At 33.2% G+C, this 25306-nt stretch overlaps 2 protein-coding genes across 2 annotated transcripts; both read right to left on the minus strand.

Annotated features, from left to right (window-relative positions):
• Nucleotides 1-4649: 4649 nt before the first annotated feature.
• On the minus strand, nucleotides 4650-7908 carry LOC141701765 (kinesin-like protein KIN-14J). The gene is made up of 5 exons (XM_074505408.1): nucleotides 7380-7908; nucleotides 6943-7250; nucleotides 6254-6346; nucleotides 5610-5962; nucleotides 4650-5514 (listed from the first exon to the last, which is right to left on the minus strand). The coding sequence occupies exons 2-4, from the start codon at nucleotides 6991-6993 to the stop codon at nucleotides 5831-5833; spliced, it is 276 nt and encodes a 91-aa protein (XP_074361509.1). The 5' UTR covers nucleotides 6994-7250; nucleotides 7380-7908; the 3' UTR covers nucleotides 4650-5514; nucleotides 5610-5830.
• A 15834-nt stretch (nucleotides 7909-23742) lies between these two features.
• Nucleotides 23743-25306, minus strand: LOC141701760 (putative F-box protein At5g55150). The gene has a single exon (XM_074505403.1). It carries the CDS (start codon nucleotides 25304-25306, stop codon nucleotides 23846-23848), a length of 1461 nt encoding a protein of 486 aa, XP_074361504.1. The 3' UTR covers nucleotides 23743-23845.

Consider the following 25306-nt stretch of genomic DNA (forward strand, 5'->3'; position numbering starts at 1 on the left):
GACCGTTTCTCCTTCCATATCTCATATGGAGTCTTTTGAACCTTCTTAGTAGGAACACGGTTAAGTGTGAAAGCCGTTGTTTCTCAAGCGTAACCCCAGAAACTAATTGGAAGATCTGCATGACTCATCATCGATCGCACCATGTCCAACAAGGTGCGATGACTCCTCTCTGAAACTCCATTCCATTGAGGTGTTCCTGGCGGAGTGAGTTGTGATACAATACCACACTCTTTCAAATACTCTCTAAATTCGGTGCTTAAGTATTCACCCCCACGATCGGATCGTAAGATCTTAATACTTGCATCTCCACCAATTTGCTTCTCTACTTCAACCTTGTATTCTTTAAATTTTTCAAAAGAATCGAATTTGTTCTTCATAAGATATACATATCCATATCTACTGAAATCATCAGTAAATGTTATGAAGTAGTAGTAGCCTCCTCTATCCATTACACGCATTGGGCCACATACATCACTATGTATTAGCTCCAGACGTTTAGTGGCCCTTTGACCCTTACCAGTGAAAGGGGCTTTAGTCATCTTACCAAGCAAACAAGATTCGCATTCTTGGTATGATTCAAAATCAAACTTATCCAAGTATCCATCCTTATGTAATTTGGATATGCGTTTCTCATTTATGTGGCCTAGACGACAATGCCAGAGGTATGTTTGATTTGAGTCATTCATTTTAAGTCGTTTATTTTCTATATTACAGACAGGGTTATCTAAATCAAGAACATATAAACCATTAAATAAACGCGCAACACCATAGGTTAAATCATTCAAAGCAAAAGAGCAACTGTTGTTCTTTATGTAAACGAAAAACCTTTCTTGTCCAAACAAGAAACATAAATAATGTTTCTGCGAATTGCAGGCACGTAAAAACAGTCTTCAAGTTCTAAAACAAGCCCAAAGGGCATAGATAAATAATAAGTCCCTACAGCTAAAGCAGCAACTTTTGCTCCATTGCCTACTCTTAGGTCCACTTCTCCCTTAACCAAAGTTCTACTTCTCTGCAGGCCCTGCACATTTATACAAATGTGAGAAGCACATCCAGTATCAAATACCCAAGATGTAGAAATAGACAAATTGACTTCTATAACATAAATACCTGATCCAGAAATTTGAACTGCTTTCTTTTTCTTCAGATCCTCCAAGTAAATTGGACAGTTTCTCTTCCAGTGACCATCTTTCTTACAGTAGCGACATTCACCCTTGGCCACACCACCTTTAGGCTTTAAAGCCTGTTTGGGACCTGACTTTGGCTTGGGTGTAGAATCAGATCCAATCTTCTTCTTACCCTTCCATTTGCCCTTCCCTTTGGCCTTACCTTTATTTCCCACCATCAGTATGGGAGCAGGTTCAGCTGTCTTCATGTTGGTCTCATATGTTCTCAACATATGCAACAATTCAATAGGTGTTTTGTCAAATTCATTCATATTGTAGTTCACAACAAACTGAGTGAATTTGTTGTTCAAAGAATTCATGATTAGGTCAATACCAGTTTCCGGACCAATCGGGAAACCCAAAGTTTCAAGGTACTCAATGTAACCAATCATCTTCAGAACATGTGGGCCAACTGGTTCACTCGCCCCTTGTTTGCAATTAAAAAGTGACTTACTCATGTTGAACCTTTCTTGACGAGTTTGGCTTGCAAACATGCTTTGCAAGTGCTCATTGATAGTATATGCATCCATATGTACATGCTGTCTTTGAAGCTCAGCACTCATAGTTGCCAACATAAGACATGCAACATCATTTGCATCATTCTCATCCCTTGTGTGTGTTGCTCGTTTATCAGCAGTAGCACCCTCAGGAAGGGGGCCTGGAGGAGGAATATCAATGACATGAAGCTTGCGCTCCTGCCTGAGGACAATCCTCAAATTCCTCTGCCAGTCTAGGAAGTTGTTTCCTCCTGTCAGCTTGTCCTTCTCAAGGACTGAACGTACGGATAGTGTGTTTGTGTTGTTTGCCATTACTCAGTATCTACAATAATAAAAGCGCAAAATAAACATTAGATTGTCTGAGTTAAAATTTTATGTTCATATGATTATGATATATTCATAATATATCTCCCACTATTTTTTTATCAAATTAATAGCCCTAACTATTAATTCGGAAGTATATCCCATAAATCTTTCTAGTGAGCCAAGATCCATATTTCGTCATGTTCTAAGTCAACCACTGGTATCCTTAAAACATGATTATTTAGGTAGACAACAGTTGTCAATTATATCGTATATAATTCTTGGATAATTTGGTGAACAACAATTGATCTTATCTATCTAATAGATTTTTAACCAAACTCTATGCTTCTAAGTTCATAATAGTTGAATATAACCGTTTATATTCACCTTATTATGATGACTCAGTTAAGTTCATAATGCTTCTAAGGTCAATCTATGGTGTAAAAATAACTATTACATATGTCTTCTCTATTACTTCCATTGTCTCCTTGGCCTCCATAGGATGCCTCCTCTTTCCATTGTCCTTCTTGGATGTTACATTAAGAATTATACTAATGAACTTACAAAAGAACTCGAGTTACATTCGAGATAAAACAACTACAAATAGAAAACGACATGCAAGTCGTATTTATTACAAACCAAAAGAATAAACCATTACAACTAAGGTCTTAAGGCCATAACTATGCACCATGCTCAAGTAACCATTAAAGAACATGATAGATCATATAAAGATGACATACTATTTATCACTTATCATGATCCAATCAAGAATAATAAATAAGTAAAGCATATGTCATAAGCACAAATTAAAAACGAAACCCTAAGCACGCGGATCGACCTCCGCGGTGAGGTCGCTGGGGGGGTGTTCGGGGGGGGGGGGCAGCGAGCCCCCGATGGCGGAAATTTTTACAAAATCAAGTATCAGAATACTAGCAAAACATGTATCAGAATACTATTCCAGAAGCATGTATCAGTATACACACGATCCATATCCCAGTTACCAAAAACATGTATCAGTATACATATTTTAAGAGATCGCATACATATGAGTTATGGCAGATCTTAAACATACTAGTATCATCATATAGATCATTAACAGATTCATCATATCATTCATATAACATAACTGTTATCATGGCAGACTCATCACACATGCATACTTGTAAAAATACAGTAAACACGTAACCAAATCAGCCCCTTATACACGTAGCTCTGATGCCAATGTTGGGTTCCGAAGGCATAAAACACAGCGGATAAACGTAAATAAAACAAAAAAATTTTGAAACCCAAAAACAGGATCCATGTATAATTATGGGCAGATTATGAAGATAACGAATCATACCTTTCAAGAGCTTAACTTTCACGAACTCAACGGAGATCCTAGCTATCACACTTTGTGTCTACCTCTCGGAGAAACACCTCTATGGTATCCACACGAGCACCTTCAAGAACGTCTCACGAACTTGACTACGGAATGGATGTACTAGCCTCCTTCTTGACGATCTGAATTGCCTCCGCCTCTCTTTGCTGCTGGGATTTTCTCGAAAAACGTACAAGCCTCTTTAACCTATCATTATGTATTTATAATGGCTGATTAAAAAGGCCCATAATAGCAAAGCCCAACCCTAGTAGGTATTGGATTAAATAATAAAAACGTGGATTAAATAATAAAAATGAATTTCTATTATTTAATTAATAACTAAGTTATACTTAATTATTATGGGCAAAAACATTCCTTTTAATTCGAATTTATATTATCTCAATTAAGTCTTACTTAATTATAATAAAATTCAAATAATCATCAATTAATTTAAATCCATAATTTAAATTAACTATTCCATAAAGTGCTCTATTTGTGCGACCCTATAGGCTATTATTTAATTGACAATAATTTTATTCTCTAATAAAATTATAAACAATGAGCGGTATCTAGTAATACATGATTGTTACCCAATTAAACAATAATTAAATCGTGATTAGACAAAACCTTTCGTGATTAATATTTTTCATGTAATATAATCTCTTTAACCATACATATTATAGATTAAACTCGAGGCATGTATTTAGTCATCCTCTTCAACATTTAATCCGGGTTTACTTGATCCATGAGTAGATTATTAAGACAAATCATTATTTGAGCATGACCATGCTTTCATAATCTCACTCAATCAAGAGGCCAATAATATCTCTCCTAATTATAGGAGGGTTAAATCCTTTATCTATCATTCATATTTCTCATACGACTCATGATATACCCGATGTCCACTTTTATCATCACCCGATCAAAAGTAACTTTTAATGTAGTCAAAGTATATTAATCCTCGTATAGAAATATAATGATTTCAAGTCAAAGGATCGTTACACCATTATCACTGTGAGTCTTTCTTATGACTTTATTAAACCTGAAAAATCTCACATTGGGTCTGTCCAGTACCATGTACTCTCACATGTACCTATGTATTGACTTTAGTATCCCCATACTTATAACCAATGAGATGTGGTTATCTTGTCAAACAACATACTAGTCTATCTATGTATTATTATTGTCTTATAATAATAATACTCGACTATGGACCTTTAAGAATATGATATATTATATAATCTCAAGTACAAGTCATGTACTTAAACTATACAATTTGTATCATGATTCTAAGGATATTTATTATGCTAACAAAATATCGCAGTAATTAAGGTCATAATAAATACATTTATTGAATGATTAACTGACATAAAGATTTAAAATAATAATATATTGCCTCTAGGGCACCTACACTAACAAAATGATAGGGTATAAGAGACCCGGCTAGGAATCAACCTGGATCTAAAGGATACCAGACTCGATTGATGGACCAAGACCCCCCTCTCCCAGAACAACCAAATGGAGAGACCAGACCCACGTCCATCTTATGACCCGAATCCGGACCCACCTGCCTACCCGGATCCGGATCAGGGCTAAGACCACCATGAGGGAGGTCCCAGCAAGCACATGCACATCCCACAACCCGCCAAGCAAGGGTACGTGGGCACGTGACTATGACAGCTATCAACAACCAACACACCAGACAAGCACGGCGCGTGTCAGAAGGCCGTTAGGACACTCTGAAGGTGGTCCTTCCCTGGACACGTGTAAGCAATCCACCCAAGCCAGGCGTCCTCCGTTCCTAAGATCCAACGACCCTGATTTAGAGGTAACTACCCCTAAACCCTACCTTTGGGCTATATATACCCCCAAGGCTGAAGGGTTTAGGGGTTGGAAAATATTCACACTCTTGCGCACTCACTCTCTCTCTCATATCCATACACACACAGCAGCCTCTACATTACATTACATACATACATACATCTTCATCTTCTCCAAGACCCTGTTCTTATTCTTACACCGGAGGCGCCGTGAGAGCCAAACCCCCCTTCCGGTGTTGTTTTGCAGGCGCCCAACCAACAGCTACACCTCATCCGTACCCAGAAGATTCAGGAACGGCGTCGGACGGAGCCGCCCGCTCACCGGAGTTATCACTGAGCAGCCTCAACCAGGCTCGTAAGGTTCAACCCTGTTAATTAAGCAGATGAGAAAACAAAATATATCATGCCAGAAAGTACAATGAATGTAAATTGATCCAACATACTATTGGGCTATTGAAGGTACCTAATTCATTAATTTCCTCCATATGAAAATTTTGCATCTTCAGGATCTCTTGCTTTAAGGAGTTAGAAAGCATCCTTAAATCCTGAGTAGTGTGCATAAAAAATTATCACATTATGACCCCAGAAGCATTATATAATCATAATCTATATATACTAATCAATCAAAAATCTGCAGGGATCCAGTGTTAAAATCTAGAAAGCTTTTATAGCCAAGTTCTTTCCTTATTTTACAGGTCTAGCTAGTGCTTCCTTGAGTGCTATGACCTGACTATCACTAGATTCTTTGTGCTTCCGCAGCCTAACTAAATCTTCTTCTTCAAGTTTTTTCTTCTTCTCAATTTCCATCTTCTCAATCTGCATGCAACAAGCAAAATTATCGGATAATACAAGCAACTGAGCAAGACAATGATATAAGGTTTTTCTTAGCTGCCCCATAGTACAAAGACTACTCTCTTAAAAAAATTAAACAAAGAAAGTGAAGACATCCAAATAGGTTAGAGTGAGATTCATCCCACAGATTATGTCCCATAAATTACTCCTATTTTTTAACAGTTCCGCACAGAAGAAGCAAATTTTTTGTACTGCGGTTTTTTACGCTTGCACAAAAAAATATTTAGTCCATTTGCACAGTCACAACAGGAGCACCTCATTTTCTTCTGTGGTTTCTGTTGCAAGTGTTTCCAGTACTTTTATCTTTGCCTGAAGCTTCTCCTCACGAAACTTGGAAGCACACTTTTGCTGCAGCCAAGTACTAACATATTAATATAATTATACACAGAAATTTTAATATGACCCGAAGTCATGAAGTTAAAAATGATGATTTATATCTCCTGGACTACCACTTTCAATAAAGAGGGTACATGCTAAACATGTATAATTTTAGTATAAATACAAAACACAATGAAGGGAACTTAGGTATATAACTTAAGTAATATAATTTGGTGCCACGCTATGAAAGTTCAAAGTGCAATATTAAGTTCCATAGGTTAGGAATATCTCCATTTTTTCTCTCTATATTCTCATCCAGAATCTTCTTAGCAACACTGAAAAGTGACCGAGTGGAAGCAGAAGTGCTGATTTACTAATTTAAGCAAATTTGAGATCTTGGGAATATTGCAGGAAGAGAATGTGAAATCTACAGTGTTTGCAAAATTATCTAAATATTACACATAATGATTGCAGAACCATCATTACAGTCATAGATATGTTCCAGATTGTCTAGATAGGTTCATGAATGACAAAGATAAACCATCAAAATCCCCAATATATGCTTAAAGCATATGGTTCAAACACTGAAGAGATCACATACTGCACTGTGAAAAGTGTAGATGTACCTGAAATGCCTTCTGTAAAGAGGAATGAGTTTGATCTGAACAATACACCATAAGCTTTTTAAGGGCATCTTTTCTAGTTCTTATTAAAACGTTGTCACGGGCAGCCAGAAGTACAACTAGAACAGCTTCGCTTGTAGTGCCTTGTATTACTCCACCACCATATCCTACTTAAGGGAAAGCCCAGGTATGATCAACTATTGCTTACAATTTGATCATATAACTTTCCATTGAACAAAGAAAAGATTAGAGATGCATATTCAAAGATGAGATTGCCCGTCCTCTAAGCCAATTATTAGGATGCGCCATCCCTGCCCATTTCAAGAAACAAAATTATCAAACACCTCCAATACACACACACATAAAAACCAACAAAAATCACTTTAAGATTGCATTTTTATCAAATTTAGAAATGTGGGTCATGATAGATAGAGACTTACTTCTTCAAACTTTGGTTTAACTTTGGTTTTACTCCTGTATTTCAGATGAACAAGCAAATATTATAAACCCAAGTTAGAGAAATTAGAGAAAGTGTTTGATTTTTGGGTTAAATTATAGCAAGAGCGACAAAAATTAATGGCAGAGCATATTATTATATGCTGGCGTTTGTAAATAAATGTTAGTATTGTGTGTACTAGCTCTAAAGAAGATAAATATGTAACTCAAAACAATGGTTGTACACCACAGTCACGAGGATCGTCCCCAGAAAACCCCATAGATTAAGCACCACCATCTCTAGCTACAAACACAAGCATGACAAGTTACCGCAGCAAAATAGATCCACTTATACGGACATAATTTTCATATGTAGAGAGCTATAAATGAAGAAAATTTCAGATTCAGAAATATGGCAATTAGCAAATCCTAAAGAGAAAGTATATAATGATCAACTCAGATTATAGGTAATGTACGTACATATATCTAACTCTTTCACATCCAGAAAGAAGGCCTTTTTATAAGTTCTTAAATGATATCGAACCCTTTCACATCGAGAGAGAAGGCCTTTTTATAAGTTCTTAAATGATATCGAACCCTTTCACATCCAGAAAGAAGGCCTTTTTATAAGTTCTTAAATGATATCAGATCAATAGACCTCTTTCTGGATGTTAAGTGATTTATTCATCTGGTACAAGTATCCTTGTTCCCTAAATTTAGAGTTAATAGAATGAATGAACATAATCATTCAACCTTGTCAACTAAAGCATAGTTCATCGTCTCCCGTCTACAATGATAATCTATTTTGGAGTCCCATTTATATAATAACAATTTTACCTCAAATAATGGACAAGTCAACATTAAGCTCCTCGCGTCATAAAGCACAAGTATGCACACTATTTACAGAATAACATAACTCGAAAACCTCAAACAACATCCTCATAAATATGCCGAAAAAATAATAGAACACAAACCTCAGATTAAAAAACATTCTAATTAGAAAATATTCCAAACTATCCAAAGCATCATCGGCCAAAATGCTGTCAATGCTCATACATGATATGGATAATGCACATACAGAATCATCTGACAACAGAATAGATACCAGCTCAAAGAAGCCTGCAACATAAGATTATTGACAAAGAATTAGTTGAAGCCGCCTAGCATAAACTGCGAATAACACTTAAAAAAAACTTAATTTATAAAAGTACCATACTTGAACTTAATTTACAAAGAGCATGTTACAATTCAAGAAACTAAAAAGAGTTGATCTACTTTTCATTAGAAGAATGCGGAAACTGAATTACAATCTTTCATTACATCTACTTTCTCAATAATATCTATGAATAGCTGAAGCTAACTAGAGAAAGATATTGAGAGAGATCAGAGAGAGAGAGTAAGATCAGAGAGAGATATCATGATTCTCTGGATACATTTTTGTTACTTACTCACTAATCTATCTAAGAAAGACTATATACAGAGTTTTTGTCTAACAGAGAGGATGTGGTCCTGGCACCAGCTGTCATGTGTATGTAACTAACTCTGCTAGAGCTACTGGTATGGTTGCTGGTGTAGTGTGACTGCATTTGCTGTTTTGGCATTCCGTGATGTCACACCTTCATCATCTTTTTCTTCATTATATGTAACAGCCCCCCGCAAACTGGAATGTCAATTTGTCATGCCAAGTTTGGAAATCAATGTCTGAAACTGTCCGGAAGGAAGGACCTTAGTAAAGATGTCAGCAAGCTGAGCATTTGTAGGTACATAGTTAAGTTGAAGCAAGCCTTCTAGTACTTTATCCCTGGTGAAGTGCACATCAATCTCAATGTGCTTTGTACGTTCATGATGAACGTGATTCTTTGCAATATGAATTGCACTCTGATTATCACAATGTAATATGACAGGTTTCAGATTTGTCACACCTAATTCAGCAAGTACTCTTACCATCTAAGTAATTTCTGAGGCTGCAGAAGACATTGATCTGTACTCGGCTTCCGAAGAACTTCTAGAGACAATACTTTGTTTCTTAGATTTCCAGCTTACTGGAGACTTTCCTAACAGCAAGATGTAACCTGATATGGATCTTCTAGTATCAAGACATGCTCCCCAATCAGAGTCAGAATAGGCCTGCAAGGTTAATTGCTCCCCTCCTGTCAGCAAGATTCCTTGTCCAGATGTTGATGCCACATAATGAAGGACATGTAAAAGAGCCCTATAATGAGGGACTCTAGGACTATGTAAATACTGACTCAAATGTTGTACAGTGTATGATAAGTCTGGTCTTGTATGTGTGAGAAAATTTAATTTTCCTACCAGACACCTGTAATTGCTAGGATCTGCATAAAGGTCTCCATCATCAGCACTTAGTTTCAAATTCAATGGAAGTGGTGTAACTTTAGATGAACAATTTGTAATTCCAGCTTCCTTGAGTAACTCCATTGTGAATTTCTTTTGAGTTAGTGTGATACCTGAACTGACATATCCCACCTCTATACCTAAGAAAAAACTTAATTTTCCTAGATCCTTGATGCTAAAGGTGACTTCCAAATGAGCTTTAAGATCACTAATACCTTTATGATCATTGCCGGTAAGAATAATGTCATCAACATAAACTGCCGCAATAATGATATGCTCATTAGCATTTCTGATAAAAAGAGAGTAATCATTTTTGGACTGGACAAAACCTTTCTTGAGAAGCTCTCCAACAAGTTTTGCAAACCACTGTCTAGATGCCTGCCGTAAGCCATACAATGATTTAAGTAACCGGCAAACCTTATTATATGGATTAGAAAGACCCTCCGGTACTAACATGTAAACTTCCTCGACCAAATCTCCATGTAAGAAAGCATTATTAACATCCAGTTGATGTATTGTCCAATTCTTGTGAGCTGCAACTGCAATGATGCATCTAACAGTAGTCATTTTAACGACTGGAGAAAATGTTTCTTCAAAATCGATGCCCCATTTCTGATTGTATCCTTTGGCTACAAGTCTTGCTTTGAACCTTTCCACACTACCATCTGCCCTTAATTTGATCTTATAAACCCATTTGTTGCCTATAGGTTTCTTCCCAGCAGGAAGATCTACCAAAGTCCAGGTGTTGTTTAAATGTAAAGTTTGTAGTTCCTTGTTCATAGCTTCTACCCACCTGAGATCTTTACAGGCCTGCGCATATGTAGTTGGTTCTACATCAATGACAGTTTGAGAAACTAAGGCTTTGAAAGATGCTGGCAAGTGAGAATAAAGAACAAGATTACACCAATGTGATGAAATTATATCAGTCTGAGCAGTACCACAAACGAAATCTTGAAGTGCAGATGGTTTCTTAATGCTTCTAGAACTTCTTCTTAAACTTGTCTCTTCTTGTTCAGCAGAAGTAGAAGTACCAGAATTATCCAAAAATGTATCATTAGAGTATTGATTTGTAGACTCTGTTTGTGGAATCATAGGATGTGAAGTTGAGTATGTGGCTTCATATTGAAAAACATCAGGTAAATCCATATTGAGAAATGAACTTTCTGGAGTAAATGTGGGCAAGAAAAAAGGAGAAGGGGCAAGATTGTTTTTCTTAAGATGAAAAGGGAAGTGTTGTTCATGAAACACCACATCTCTGGATATTATAATTTGTTTTGTTTGGATATCAAGCACCTTGTACCCTTTGTGTCCTGCAGGATAACCAATGAATGTGCACTGATTTGCTCTAGAATCAAACTTCCCTCTATTAACAGAAGATGTGCTAACAAAGCACAAACAACCAAACACCTTTATATAAGACAATTCTGGTGGCTCACCATGTAATTTCTCATATGGACTCAAAAACTCTAATGCTTGTGAAGGCATTCTGTTAATCAAATGAACAGCTGATAGAACACACTCTCCCCAATACTCAATAGGTAGACCAGATTGGAAGAATAAAGATCTGGAGGTTTCCAAAATATGTCTGTGTTTTCTCTCCACTGTTCCATTCTGTTGTGGAGAATTGACACAGCTTCTCTGATGTAGTATGCCTCTAGTTCTATAAAACTCTTTCATTTGTCCTTCGCAAAACTCAGGTGCATTATCACTCCTGATGATCTTGATATCCTTATGAAACTGGTTATGTACATGATTGGCAAAAGTTTCTAATAACCCTGCAGCTTCTGATTTTTGCTTCATCAAAAAAACCCAAGTCATCCTTGTATAATCATCAACCACAGTTAGAAAGAACCTAAATCCATTATAAGTAGACACTTTGTAAGGTCCCCAAGTGTCTATGTGAACCAACTCAAAAGCTTGTGTTGTCTTTGTCACACTATGTTGAAATGAGTTTCTAGTTTGTTTTGCCCGAGGACATATTTGACAGATGCAATCAAGTGTACACAGAACACCACATCCCAGTGTTTTAATATGTTTCAACAGATGAACAGGCATATGACCCATCCTTAGATGCCATAGTTTTGTATTTACAGTATGTACAGAAGAAAAAACAACATTATTTACAGAAGCTTCAGATGTAACCTGTACTCTTGGGGATTCTTTATTGTCCAAGTAGTACAGACCATCTCTTAGTTCACCAAGAGCAAGTGGATTCATTGAAGGGCTCTGAAGAAAACAACCATTATTAGTAAACACCACTGAACAATTAGCATCCTTGCAAATCTTTGGTATAGACACTAAGTTGAACTTAAAATCAGGTACATAAAGTACATCATGAAGAACTATGTCTTCATTTATCTTAACTGTACCAATGTGTGTAACCTGAGACTGTTTTCCATTAGGAATAGTGATTAAATTGTTGCTTCCTTTCAATTCATTAATATGAATAAAAAATGATAAATCTGAGCACATATGATATGTAGCTCCACTATCAACAATCCAATGAGTGCCATTTACAGAGGTGAGACAAAATTTACCTGCAACATGTGCAGACTTGGAGCCCTGTAGATTATCACCATGAACATCATTCTCAGTAAGTTTTTCTTTACCAAGTAATTTCAACAACTGCTGATATTGATCTGCAGTAAACATAGCATTCTTGTCTGATGATTGCAGTTCAACCTTATTTCCAGAATTTTCTTCATATTGCACAGTAGCTGCTCTTTTATCATTTCTGAAATTAGAAGGGTAACCATGGATCTTATAACACCTTTGCACAGTGTGTCCTGGCATTTTGCAATGTTCACAATAAAATGAACTGGTTCTGTTTCTTGGATCAGAACCTTGAGATTGTCTAGAGAATTGTTGTTTGAACCTATCCTGTGTGAACCTTCTGTTTGCAGCAAATGCCATTGGCTGTTCAGGATTCCTCTGTGATCCTTGATATATCTTTTTATGATTTTCCTCTTGCACAATCAATCTGTAAACATGTGATATGCTTGGTAAAGGACTCATGATCAGTATACTTCCTCTCAACATCTCATAACCTTCATTCAGCTTCATCAAAAAATCAATTACTCTTCCATCTTCCTTAGATTTCATCAGCTTAGTAGTCAAACCACAGTTACAGTTTGTACAGTTACAAACTGGTACACTATCTACTGAATCCAATTGATCCCACAACATCTTCATCTTTGTGTAAAAACCAGAGATGTTATCATTTCCTTGCTTAATTTCATTCAAAGACTGCTTGATCTCATAAAGTGTAGTTCCAGAAGCCTGACCAAATCTCTCTTCTAAATTCACCCAAATGTCTCTAGCAGTGGTATAATACAACACACTCCTAGCAATATCCTGATCTAGAACTCCTAATATCCAAGAAATCATCATACTGTTACATCGATCCCAGGCTTTGTATGTAGCATCATCTAGAGGTGGCTTAACAATGGAACCATCCACAAATCCAATTTTATTCTTTGCTGTTAGGCTTAGTAATAACGACCTTTTCCAATCAGCATAACTATTTCCATCAAATTTTAACGATACAAGCTTCATTCCAGGATTATCCGACGGATGTACATAATATGGAGAAGTTGGATCTTGTGACGGATCAACAGTTGGAATGACATTGTTATTGTTACTAGTACTAGCCATTTTAGAGAAGTAATATCAAAGAAATATCAATTGAATTGATAAGATGACTGAAATAGACTTGAATCGAGGAATAATCAATGATCAGCAATCATGACCGAAACAAAATGAGCAGATTCGATGAGTGAAACAGAGACTGATGCTCAATGAAATGAGTGAAATTACTGAAGAGTATCAATTTTGAAGACGATTTCCATCATTAATCGTGAATCAAGAAACTGTAAATCGAAATAACAATTGTTGCTCAAGACTAATCAATATCAGATTAAGTAAGTAGAACTTGAATTTTACCTCAAGAACCTTGAAGAACACGAAGAACTGATCGATGATTATAACGACGCCTCAATCCGAAATTCAGAAACTCAGAATCGTGCCTGGATGCTCTGATACCATGTTACAATTCAAGAAACTAAAAAGAGCTGATCTACTTTTCATTAGAAGAATGCGGAAACTGAATTACAATCTTTCATTACATCTACTTTCTCAATAATATCTATGAATAGCTGAAGCTAACTAGAGAAAGATATTGAGAGAGATCAGAGAGAGAGAGTAAGATCAGAGAGAGAGATATCATGATTCTCTGGATACATTTTTGTTACTTACTCACTAATCTATCTAAGAAAGACTATATACAGAGTTTTTGTCTAACAGAGAGGATGTGGTTCTGGCACCAGCTGTCATGTGTATGTAACTAACTCTGCTAGAGCTACTGGTATGGTTGCTGGTGTAGTGTGACTCCATTTGCTGTTTTGGCATTCCGTGATGTCACACCTTCATCAACTTTTTCTTCATTATATGTAACAGAGCAACCATTAAAATCAGCACCACTATCATGTGTTTCTACATTGTTAGAATCATTGTGACCTTCACTAAGTAATGGCAAGCTGGCGGGAGGTAAACAAGGCTTCTCGAGATCACTAGCTGAGTTCTTCCATAATCGAAAAAAATGGCCAAGAAAACTAAACCTTTGTGCAATAAATATAAAAAGCCTTGCAGGAAGATTACTCCAATGATCAACATTTTTGTAGCTCATTATTCTTATAAAGATTCAAGCTTTATCACGGTTTCAATCCAAGAAAGATCAAATTTTGTGGCTATCACATATAAAAGAAGAAATAAAAAAATCAAAATTTAAGATCATCACATATTAGTTTAAACAGAATTAAACATTGAGCTTGTCACATATATAAAGAATTAAACTTTCAAATTCAAACACATAAACAATAATAGTAATCAAGAATTCATGATAAATAAATGATTTAGAAGCAATGAATCATTACCCTCTCTTTGTCCGAGCAGTTGTTGAGAATTGTATGAATGTACTCCCTCTCTCTCTTGCACAACAGTGTAATTCAAAAATATTGATATTATGAAAAAGTTGATGAAAATATTCATTTTAATGAGTAAACGGACGGTGTTGATTACCTTGAGGTGGATAGATGATTAAATGGATGATGTAGATTAAAACTAAACATTAGTGTATTAAATCAAGATTTTCAAGGATCTTTAAAAATTCATGGTATTCAATTTAGATTTTTTAAAATCTTTTAAATCCGGAGTTATTTAATTTGAATTTTAATAATTTCATTAAATACTGTTTATATTTTATCCAGATTTAAAAAATCTATCAAAATCTTGACATATTCAATTTGGATTTAAAAACATAATTAAAATATGATGATATTCAAAATATTACTTATAATCCAAAAGAGCAATTTTTAAAAACAATAATTTATAAATATTAGTTTTTTGTAAGATAAATAATAATTAAAATAATTTTAAAATTATATATAAGAAAAAGTGTACACCAATACAACTCTAAAATGAGTACATGCATCCAAATCATCCTAAACATATAATTTAGTCACTTTTATGTTTAAGAAATTTTTGAAAATTTATATTAGAAACTAAGGAGGGTGTATTCAATTCAAATTTAGAGTATTTATAATAATTCACTGATTTTGAATGATTGTTGTTGATTTTAATTGTATACGCGGATTTTAGTGGAGTTGTTGAATAAATATCGTAGAGTCTTGCTCATTTGAATAGTGATTTCTACAAATTCATCAAAATCTCTTGGATTTTGATAAGATTTCTGAAAACATAAAATACGCTAGCAAATCCATTAAAATCTACAATTTTATAAAATACAAAAATTTCCAGGAGTTTTGAATACCACTAAATTTTTGGATTTTTTAAAATCCAAATTGAATACCACCAGATTTTAATGTACTTTTTAAAATCTAGTTTGAATACCCCAAATTTTAAAAGACTTTTTTCAATCATTATTGAATACCAACAAATTCTTTTAAAAAAATAGAATCTAAATTGAATACCCTAGAATTTTCAAAATTCAACAAAAATCCTTTAAACTGTCAATTGAATACACCACTCTAAATGTGTAGTAACACATTAGTTTAGTTTATTGGGAGACCTTATAAGTCATCTTTTCATAATATTTTTTTATAAAACTAAAATAAGCAAATTTCATAATAATTTCTTTATTAAAAATTATAAGTGATATTTTAAAGAAAAAAATATTTAATGATAAGAATAATTATTAAAAAAATTTAGACCATTACAAATTTAAAATGCGTATATGATGTGTCACGAAAGTCTAGTAGAAAGTTAGTTTAATCATTATTTGGGTATTAGAAACTTTTGAAAAATTTATTGTTAAAAATTAATATCAATGGTAATGCAAAACATATGCTATTACTTTACTCTAAGGCATAAATTATTTAGCATTTCGAGTTATCGTCCATAAAAAAATGCAATTTAATTTTATAATTTCTGATAATGATAGAGTTGTTTATGTATAGGGCTGCACAGAATTCCGGTTCCCGGACTGCACCGGGTCTACCAGTCCAAGACCTGGACCAGACCGGACCGAACATACCTGGTCCGGTCCCCGGTCCTTATAATTGAAAAATCTGGTCTTAGGTTCGGTCCGGTCCAAGACCTGAAAAATTCCGGAAATGGACCTGAATTCATATATATAATTATTTATCTTTACTTTATGGCTTATAAGATCATATATAAATATTAAATATTCACCCATATCATATTTTATTGATCCAAATTAATAGATAATAAATTAATATAATAAAATATTGGAGACCTATTTTAGATTTAAAAAAAACATTTCAAATATTTAGTTGCAATTTTAGTTTTTAATTGGAAATTTAGGCATTTCTTTAAAAAAGATGCTGAAAAAAATTATAATTAAAATGAGGAATTTATCAAGTAATGCTTACATAAATTTGATTGTGGAATATTATAACTTTAGTACATGTTATTTATTTTTATTTGTGATTATCCTCATATAAAAGAAAAAAAATAGCGATTCAATTCATGATTCCTTTGATACCCTATACTTCTAAAAAGGAAAGAACAGTTAAATTATAAAAGTAAAAAAAATGAACAGTCAAATTACAAAAAAATGAGTAGTGTTAGGTACCAAAATTAAGTCCAAAATATAGTTTCAAAATGATGTGCGTGATATATCATTTTAAGTTATTTTATTTGGTGAGATTGATGTAAATACATGAAATTTTTTTCATTAATTGCATTATGACGGATCAGAACATGTCACTTGTCATTTCGAAACGGTTTTGGGATCCAATTTTTGATTACCCCAAAGACACCATACCAATGGTGTATAACTGTTCGAAACTTTTACTTCACAGATAAGCCGTAAATGTTTTAATCATTTTTACAGTGATGTTCATGAATGATTCTAAATACTACAAAGATTTTATGCATTGGACTGGTGGGGACAGAGTTATTTCGATTGTTTGCATAAATTTTTTGTTTCAATAATTACTATTATTCCACATACATCATGAACGGGATTACTTGGACTACAAAATCAAACTAGATTGAAGAGCCGGATTTGATAAGTAAACGAGATGCAAAAAAAAGGCTTATAGGGTTGTTCTTTTCATTATTATACAATTTCAATGGCGCATAGGGTTGTTGTTTCCATTTTTATACATTCTAATACTACAACGGATCTATGATAAGATCATTTATTTATAACGGGAAGTTAACAGCTCTCAAGGAATACAATAAAAATTATGGCTATTACTCAAAGCTTGCATATATATTCGGACAAAAAATTCTGGGCTTTTGTCGGTTGGATTGAAAGACGTGACATATATGTAGAAAATTTATTATAATAGATTAATTGAGAGAAATTCAAATAAATAAGAAAGAAATTAGAAAGTTAAATAAAAAAATAAAATAAAAGATTGAGTTAATTTCAACTATGTATTAATTTTAACTAAAGATCTATTATAGAAATAATTTCATTTAATTCTGATTATATTTTATCCAGATTTAAAAAATCTATCAAAATCTTGACATATTCAATTTGGATTTAAAAACATAATTAAAATATGATAATATTCAAAATATTACTTATAATCCAAAAGAGCAATTTTTAAAAATAATAATTTAGAAATATTAGTTTTTTTGTAAAATAAATAATAATTAAAATAATTTTAAAATTATATATAAGAAAAAGTGTACACCAATACAACTCTAAAATGAGTATGTGCATCCAAATCATCGTAAACATATAATTTAGTCACTTTTATGTTTAAGAAATTTTTGAAAATTTATATTAGAAACTAAGGAGTGTGTATTCAATTCAAACTTTAAAGTATTTATAACAATTCATTGATTTTGAATGATTGTTGCTGATTTTGGATTTTAATTGTATATGCGGATTTTAGCGGAGTTGTTGAATAAATCTCGTAGAGTCTTGCTGATTTGAATAGTGATTTCTACAAATCCATCAAAATCTCTTGGATTTTGATAAAATTTCTGAAAATATAAAATAAGCTAGCAAATCCATTAAAATCTATAATTTTATAAAATACAAAAAAATCCATGGAATTTTGAATACCACCAGATTTTTGGATTTTTTAAAATCCAAATTGAATACCACTAGATTTTAATGTACTTTTTAAAATTCTAATTTGAACCCCAAATTTTAAAAAACTTTTTTCAATCTATATTGAATAACAACAAATTTTTAAAAAGAATTAGAATCTAAATTGAATACCCTAGGATTTTCAAAATTCAAAAAAATCCTTTAAAATGTCAATTGAATACACCACTCTAAATGTGTAGTAACACCTTAGTTTAGTTTATTGGGAGACCTTATAAGTCATCTTTTCATAATATTTTTTTAGAAAACTAAAATAAGCAAATTTCATAATAATTTCTTTATTAAAAATTATAAGTGATATTTTAAAGAAAAAAAATATTTAATGATAAGAATAATTATTAAAAAAATGTAGACCATTACAAATTTAAAATGCGTATATGATGTGTCACGAAAGTCTAGTGGAAAGTTAGTTTAATCATTATTTGGGTATTAGAACTTTTTGAAAAAATTATTGTTAAAAATTAATATCAATGGTAATGCAAAACCTATGCAATTAATTTACTCTAAGACATAAATTATTTAGCGTTTCGAGTTATCGTCCATAAAAAAATGCAATTTAATTTTATAATTTCTGATAATGATAGAGTTGTTGATGTATAGGCTGCACAGAATTCCGGTTTGGACCTGTAACCCGGACTGGACCGGGTCTACCGGTCCAAGACCTGGACCGGACCGAACATACCTGGTCCGGTCCCCGGTCCTTATAATTGAAAAAATCCGGTCTTCGGTTCGGTCCGATCCTAGACTTGAAAAAATCCGGTCCAGACCTGAATGGACCTGAATTCATATATATAATTATTTATCTTTACTTTATGGCTTATAAGATCATATATAAATATTAAATATTCACCCATATCATATTTTATTGATCCAAATTAATAGATAATAAATTAATATAATAAAATATTGGAGACCTATTTTAGATTAAAAAAACGTTCAAATATTTAGTTGCAATTTTAGTTTTTAATTGGAAATTTAGGCATTTCTTTAAAAAAGATGATGAAAAAAATTATACTTAAAATGAGGAATTTATCAAGTAAAGCTTACATAAATTTGATTGTGGAATATTATAACTTTAGTACATGTTATTTATTTTTATTTGTGATTATCCTCATATAAAAGAAAAAAATAGCGATTCAAATCATGATTCCTCTAATACCCTATACTTCTAAAAAGGAAAGAACAGTTAAATTATAAAAGTAAAAAAAATGAACAGTCAAATTACAAAAAAATGAGTAGTGGTAGGTACCAAAATTAAGTCCAAAATATAGTTTCAAAATGATGTGCGTGATATATCATTTTAAGTTATTTTATTTGGTGAGATTGATGTAAATATATGAAATTTATTTCATTAATTGCATTATGACGTATCAGAACATGTCACTTGTCATTTCGAAACGGTTTTGGGATCCAATTTTTGATTACCTTAAAAAAATATATAGTCCAAAGACACCATACCAATGGTGTATACCTGTTAGAAACTTTTACTTTATAGAGAAGGCGTAAATATTTTAATCATTTTTATAGTGATGTTCATGAATGATTCTAAATACTACAAAGATTTTATGCATTGGACTGGTGGGGACATTATTATTTCGATTGTTTGCATAAATTTTTTGTTTCAATAATTACTATTATTCCACATACGTCATGAACGGGATTACTTGGACTACAAAATCAAACTAGATTGTAGAGCCGGATTTGATAAGTAAACGAGATGCAAAAAAAAAGGCTTATAGGGTTGTTCTTTTCATTATTATACAATTTCAATGGCGCATAGGGTTGTTGTTTCCATTTTTATACATTCCAATACTACAATGGATCTATGATAAGATCATTTATTTATAACGGGAAGTTAACAGCTCTCAAGGAATACAATAAAAATTATGGCTATTACTCAAAACTTGCATATATATAGACAAAAAATTCTGGGCTTTTGTCGGTTGGATTGAAAGACGTGACATATATGTAGAAAATTTATTATAATAGATTAATTGAGAGAAATTCAAATAAATAAGAAAGAAATTAGAAAGTTAAATAAAAAAATAAAATAAAAGATTGAGTTAATTTCAACTATGTATTAATTTTAACTAAAGATCTATTATAGAAAAACGTTGATCACTGTAACTGTGAGAATGTCAATTTTACTATTTCTCAATTGAGCGAAAAAAGATTCAATTTAGAAATAATGAATTACCTCATTTATTTACACTCTTCTTAAAAAAAATATAAAAGGGGGTTACTTAGGCTTTTCTCACGAGTTTTTAAAAGAGAATGAAGGAAGTGATTAAGAAATAGAATACTTTCATCCCATTTTTGAAGCGAAAATATGTCAAATTTGTATTAATCTTCAATTACTTTCGTTTCTTAAAAGACTTGGGGATATAATTACGAGTGAAAGTGAAATTAATTTTACTTACTCTGCACTTATTTTCCATCCATTCTAAACTCGGAAATAAGGGATTAGACTACGAACCGCGGGAGTGGGTATGCTAATTCCTCATTAATTGGTTATTGTTTTTTCAAATTTATAAGATTAAATAAACAAAATTTAAACAAAAGTGCTAATGCTTCCGACTAATTCAAGTTAGGGGGCGTTTTTTTACAGGTTATTCAACAAAGGGAAAGGAAAATTAAAATAAGTGGGCTCATTCCCTTTGTTGATATTTGTTTAATAAAAACGGTCATTTCCTTTTCCCTTTTTTAGTCGTAAGTTTACCCCAAATTACTCTGACTCCATTCCCCACCGCAGTAGATATTTGAACTCTCTCTCCCACTTTTGTTTTTTTATTTCAATTGTAATTTAAATCTTTGACCAAAAAATTAGATCAATATGCAAAATTAATTTTAAAAATTAAAAATTATTTAGTTTTTATAAATTAAAAATAATTTTGATATAAATTTATATGTTAATTTATTAAAAAAAGTAATGGTGCTATTGAATAGTTAATTATGTTAGTTTATAATACCAATATATTATATTGTTAAAAATACAATACATTTGAATATATTGAGATCGCTTAATATTAAAAAATCAAAAAATAAATGTACTCAAATAAGGTTTTTATTCCGTTTCAGGATCTGAACCAAGCAATTAAAATAATTCTAGATCAATCCTTTATTTTCTACTCCTTTCCCTTTCTCAATTCTATTTTGGACATGATCCAAACGCCCCCTTAAATTATTTCCCTTTCTCAATTCTATTAGGAAATTATTTCCTGCCATATAATGATACGGATATGTTAGATAATATAATTGTGAGCATAAACAACTTTCAAATCTTGGACTTCGTTGCGCAGTTTCCTATTTTCTTCTAGAACCGGATGATAATTCTGAGCAGCCTCAACCAGGCTCGTAAGCTTCAACCCTGTTAAGCAGATGAGAAAACAAAATATATCATGCCAGAAAGTACAATGAATGTAAATTGATCCAACATACTATTGGGCTATTGAAGGTACCTAATTGATTAATTTCCTCCATACGAAAATTTTAAATCTTCAGGATCTCTTGCTTTAAGGATTTAGAAAGCATCCTTAAATCGATCAAAAACCTGCAGGGATCCAGTTTTAAAATCTAGAAAGCTTTTATAGCCAAGTTCTTTCATTATTATTTTACAGGTCTAGTGCTTCCTTGAGTGCTATGACGTCCTGACTATCACTAGATTCTTTGTATATAAATGTTAGTATTGTATTGTTGGAAACGTGGATGGGCTTTACACTAAAAGCTTTTAATTATATTAATAAACGCACAATAATAAGAGATTACTTTTATTTTTTAATAATAGAAATACAACTTATATATATAAAAGTGTTTACACACAGGTTGCTGGTTTTTTCTTACAAGAGCTTCAGCTCTTTTCTTTCTCTACAAAGCTACACCTCTTTTCTTTACAACTCAAGATACAACTTACATACTACTACAACATGCATGCAGGTAGTATTTATACAGAGTACAAAGCTGCTACTGCTGACCTAATCTCTTACTTCAACACGCTAGACAAGCCACCTTTTATTTAGGCTTCATTTATATTATTCATGACCAGCTTGCTTTGTTATTTATGCGGCCTACCTTAATTATAGGATTTAAACAAGACTGCTCTATAGTTCACATATATTTAGTTGCTGCATGTAAATATTAGAGTGCCACGTACATGTTTCTCTTAATACTATACATAATACTATACATACACAACTCTCTGGATAATAAAACTAGTTTGACAAATTTAACATAGCACACCATTTTTCCTGGGATTGCATGACTGTGTATTTTAACTCATCTTTTACTAGAAACCAACAGTAATTATTATTCTTCTAGAGGGTTTGAATATTCTAACATGTATGTACTAGCTCTAAAGAAAATAAATATGTAACTCAAAACAATGGTTGTACACCACAGTCACGAGGATCGTCCCCAGAAAACCCCATAGATTAAGCACCACCATCTCTAGCTACAAACACAAGCATGACAAGTTACTGCAACAAAATAGATCCACTTATACAGAACATAAATTCCATATGTAGAGAGCTATAATAAAGAAAATTTCAGATTCAGAAATATGGCAAGCAAATCCTAAAGAGAAAGTATAGTACTATCAACTCAAATTATATGTAATGTACATACATATATCTAACTCTTTCACATCGAGAAAGAAGGCCTTTTTACAGGTTCTTAAATGAATCAGATCAAACAGATTTTTTTCTGGATGTTAAGTGATTTTTTCTTCTGGTACAAGTATCCTTGTTCCCTAAATTTAGAGTTAATAGAATGAATGAATATAATCATTCAACCTTGTCAACTAAAGCATAGTTCATCGTCTCCCCTCTACAGTAATAATCTATTTTGGAGTCCCATTTATATAATTAAAATTTTACCTCAAATAATGGAAAGTCAACATTAAGCTCCTCCTGATATAAAGCACAAGAATGCACACTATTTACATAATGACATAACTTGAAAACCTCAAACAACATCCTCATAAATATGCCAGAAAAATATTAGAACACACGCCTCAGATTAAAAAACATTCTAATTAAAAAATATTCCAAACAATCCAAAGCATCATCGGCCAAAATGCTGTCAATGCTCATACATGATATGGATAATGCACATACAGAATCATCTGACAACAGAATAGATACCAGCTCAAAGAAGCCTGCAACATAAGATTATTGACAACAGAATGTCTATGGCATTACATAACATGGCCCAGACCTTTATGCAATTGAGTTCATTTCCAGTCAAAGAATTAGTTGAAGCCGCCTAGCATAAACTGCGAATAACACTTAAAAAAAACTTAATTTATAAAAGTACCATACTTGAACTTAATTTACAAAGAGCAACCATATTCTTCCTTTAAAAAATGACATTATTTCATAAAACAATACAATAGTTACCAAGTACTCAAGTTCAAAATTACAATTCTCTGCCTAAACGGGAATGATACAGAATGAAAAAAATGCAGTGTCGTGCCAAGATTATCAAATTGCAGATCGACTTTGCTGTTGCATATCAAATATACCAAAGTGGAGGCGAGATGGGATGGTAGGATTTTCCTTGAAAATGGGGTTCAATTGTGTGATGCTCCATGCTGAAGATCCCCATGTCATGGCCGCCTCCATCACGGTAGTAGCCTTCTCGGTGGTCGTCCGTAAAATAGATGCAGTTTGGCTTTATGATTTCTGATGATAATATAGCTGTGGATGAAGCATTTCCAACAAATAAAGCCTCGTTCCCCAAGTCATTCACTTCTTTCAAAGTGTATGAAATATTCTCAAGAGCCTCAGAATTTTCCATATCCAACCTCCATACGGAGAAATTAGTTGTGCGGTATTTAATCAGCGTTTTCTTAAGATACCGCACAAGTAACAAAAGACTAGATCCTGATGTTGATTTAACCAAGTACTTTTTGTCCCATTCTTTAGTAGGTCTAAGCGATGCGATTTCTGTTCCTCGGATATCTCCTCCTCCTTCATCATTAATGCCACACACAAATACACTCCCATGACAATCTACTGCAAAAAAATTCCCTTCATGGTAAACAACATCATCAAAGTTGCGCGAAGAAACGTCCACATCTGTCCACACATTGTCTCCCAATCTAGCAAAACCTAAAATCGAATTACTTCCATATATAGTCATAACAGTAGGAGAAGGGCTTGGGTGGTGATGATATAAGCGAAAAGCTGGATCTTCATTTAGTATATTAGAAGATACAGCAACTTTCCGGATATAAAAGTCAGCAGCATTTTCAGGCTCATAGCGTTTATGGAAGGAATTCCAATCAGGAAAGGTAAGCATGTTAGGAAGTGAGATTTGGTGGTTCAACAGCGGATGCAAGAGGTTTATTTGCAAATCTCTGCCTAGAGTTACGAGCCATCCTTTATTAGTCCCCAATACTAGTCTTCCAGCAGCTTCTGGTAAGTGAATGGAGTATGTTTTACGGGTTAAAAGACTGAACAAACCACGACTACTACCAACTGAATTTTTGCTATGATCGTATTTGTGGTACTCTATATTATCATTCCTGTCATTTTCTTGACTGGGGTCATATGCAAGCATAGCTCCAGGAGCAACATCTTCAGCAAGAAAAAGAAATGGAACTCCTGTTAAAGGCAAACAAGGCTTCTCAAGTTCACTAACTGAATCCCTCCATGATTTGCAAACAGCAATAAATCTATAATAATCACTGAGTAAACTAAACTTCCGCGAAATAAGAACAAGAATTTCAGGGGGAAGATCACTCCAACCATTAAAATCAGAACCACTATCATGTGTTTCTACATTGTTAGAATCATTGTGACCTTCACTAAGTAATGGCAAGCTGGCGGGAGGTAAACAAGGCTTCTCGAGATCACTAGCTGAGTTCTTCCATAATCGAAAAAAATGGCCAAGAAAACTAAACCTTTGTGCAATAAATATAAAAAGCCTTGCAGGAAGATTACTCCAATGATCAACATTTTTGTAGCTCAT

This window comes from Apium graveolens, unplaced genomic scaffold, assembly GCF_009905375.1.
Source record: "Apium graveolens cultivar Ventura unplaced genomic scaffold, ASM990537v1 ctg4366, whole genome shotgun sequence".
Taxonomy (NCBI): Eukaryota; Viridiplantae; Streptophyta; class Magnoliopsida; order Apiales; family Apiaceae; genus Apium; species Apium graveolens.

Bases quoted from the DNA above. Each gene is read 5' to 3' on its own strand.
- LOC141701760 (XM_074505403.1), bottom strand. From the start codon at position 25,306: ATGAGCTACAAAAATGTTGATCATTGGAGTAATCTTCCTGCAAGGCTT.
- LOC141701765 (XM_074505408.1), bottom strand. From the start codon at position 6,993: ATGGTGTATTGTTCAGATCAAACTCATTCCTCTTTACAGAAGGCATTT. The intron at 6,347-6,942 runs GTACATCTACAC...ACTTGGCTGCAG, and splicing joins CTTTACAGAAGGCATTTCAG to CAAAAGTGTGCTTCCAAGTT. The intron at 5,963-6,253 runs GTGCTCCTGTTG...TGTTGCATGCAG, and splicing joins AAACCACAGAAGAAAATGAG to ATTGAGAAGATGGAAATTGA.